Source organism: Hibiscus syriacus, unplaced genomic scaffold (assembly GCF_006381635.1).
Source record: "Hibiscus syriacus cultivar Baekdansim isolate YM2019G1 unplaced genomic scaffold, ASM638163v2 tig00110429_pilon, whole genome shotgun sequence".
Classification (NCBI taxonomy): domain Eukaryota; kingdom Viridiplantae; phylum Streptophyta; class Magnoliopsida; order Malvales; family Malvaceae; genus Hibiscus; species Hibiscus syriacus.
In genome coordinates, this window is record NW_024062733.1 from 7,952,418 (window position 1) to 7,953,962 (window position 1,545).

The 1,545-nt window shown below is 43.4% G+C and overlaps 1 protein-coding gene across 2 annotated transcripts; it reads right to left on the reverse strand.

Moving 5' to 3' along the window:
- Nucleotides 1-816: 816 nt before the first annotated feature.
- On the reverse strand, nucleotides 817-1,263 carry LOC120124929 (protein NEGATIVE REGULATOR OF RESISTANCE-like). 2 transcript variants are annotated; one of them, XM_039143484.1, is made up of 2 exons: nucleotides 1,168-1,263; nucleotides 817-1,110 (listed from the first exon to the last, which is right to left on the reverse strand). In XM_039143484.1, the coding sequence occupies exons 1-2, from the start codon at nucleotides 1,252-1,254 to the stop codon at nucleotides 886-888; spliced, it is 312 nt and encodes a 103-aa protein (XP_038999415.1). In that variant the 5' UTR covers nucleotides 1,255-1,263; the 3' UTR covers nucleotides 817-885. The 2 variants fall into 2 exon arrangements, with proteins under 2 accessions (XP_038999415.1, XP_038999413.1); XM_039143482.1 differs by having other exon boundaries at nucleotides 817-1,263.
- Nucleotides 1,264-1,545: the final 282 nt, after the last annotated feature.

Here is a 1,545-nt window from a genome sequence, read left to right on the forward strand (position 1 = left end):
TGGTGTTGTCGGGCGTGGGCGACGAGCCTTGGTCTGCTCGATGTTGTCAGCGTGGTGCTCAAGGCTGATGTTTGATCCTTCACGTGGAGACACTTGGGTGTTGTGGAGCATGGGCACGAGAATGTGGGGAGCTGAGCTGGAGCTGCTGCACATCGTGGGGCTTCACGTAAGGAGTATCTCTAATTGAGTATTGGACCGGGTCTTGATGTAATTATTGATGGGCTTTATTTGTTGGGTCTCGGGTATATTGAGTCTTGTTTGGGCTCAATGGAGTTTAGACACTTAATTTTGAATTTGGGATTGCCTTTTAATTTATACCTCAATTTCCAAAAGGAAATGTATACGATATCAATCCAATTAAGCATCAAAGTTTCCAACTGCAAGCTTTCACGATTCATCACTTGAATTCATTCCCCGTCGAGCACAAACAACTTCAAATTAATTATCGGTCATCTCCATGGAATTTAAAAGGCCCGAACAAAATTGGGGTATTACACACGACCTGCTGCATCCTGATCTTGTCGGGTACTAGGCCAGCTGCCTGGAGGGGACCACTGTCACCTCTACTCACCCCCTCACGTGAATGAGATCATGATCTTATATATGTTGGTGCCAGGTTTGAGATCATGATTGCTATATATAGATTTACATAATATATAAATAAAGTTACCGCATATAGCACATTTAATCCTAATAAATATAAGTTTATCATTATTTTTTAGTCGTTACCGTCACTAACCTCACCCCGAATAACCGCTTCTCCTTGGTTAAAAAAAATGAAAAAGAAAAGGAATTGGTCTCAGTGTTCATGGAGTCATATTCTTATATTAGGTTTACAAAAGCTACAAATACAATTTATTGTTGAAAGCAAAGAAAGATTTGTTTTTAATTTTCTGGTTTGGATACATCAGGCTTCAAGTTAAGATCGAAACCCGTATCCTCCTCGCAGTCCTCCTGGTTTTTATCCCCGTCGAAATCTTCCCACACAAACCTCGGCCTCCATGGTTTACCCGTCACCTTGACCTCGCTTCCCCCAGCTTCAGCCTTGTCGAAGTACTTCACTGCCACTCGTATCCTCTTGAGTATGGCAAAGAACTCCTCCACCTCCTCCTCTTCCTCCTCTTCAACCACCGTCGACTGGCCTCCCTCGGCGCTCCTTCCGTCCACCTCCTCTTCCGCTACCGCCGCCGGCTCCCCTTCCTTGGCTCTCTTTCCGTCATCCCTCCTCTTCCTCTTCCTCTTCTCCGATTCCATAGCAAGCGTGTCGATGATGATAATAACACTATTAGGTTTTGCACATGTATATATATATAATGGAGCAAAGCAATATTCTTTTTGGTGAGTATTAGTATTTCATTGGTTATTGGGAGGTGACGGATGGGGTGTCGTAATGAATTTGCGTCATGGAAACAACGACAGATGACGTTAGAGACGAGGAGTGATTAGAAATCATATTCTTAGTTGTTTTGGTCGACTATGTCACTTCCTTTTCTTATTTAATCGTACTATATATCACTCGTGGGAGAATATAGGCCTAGCAGCACC

What these genes read in the sequence shown, in the direction of transcription:
- LOC120124929 (XM_039143482.1), bottom strand. Translation starts at nt 1,254, where the DNA reads ATGGAATCGGAGAAGAGGAAGAGGAAGAGGAGGGATGACGGAAAGAGA.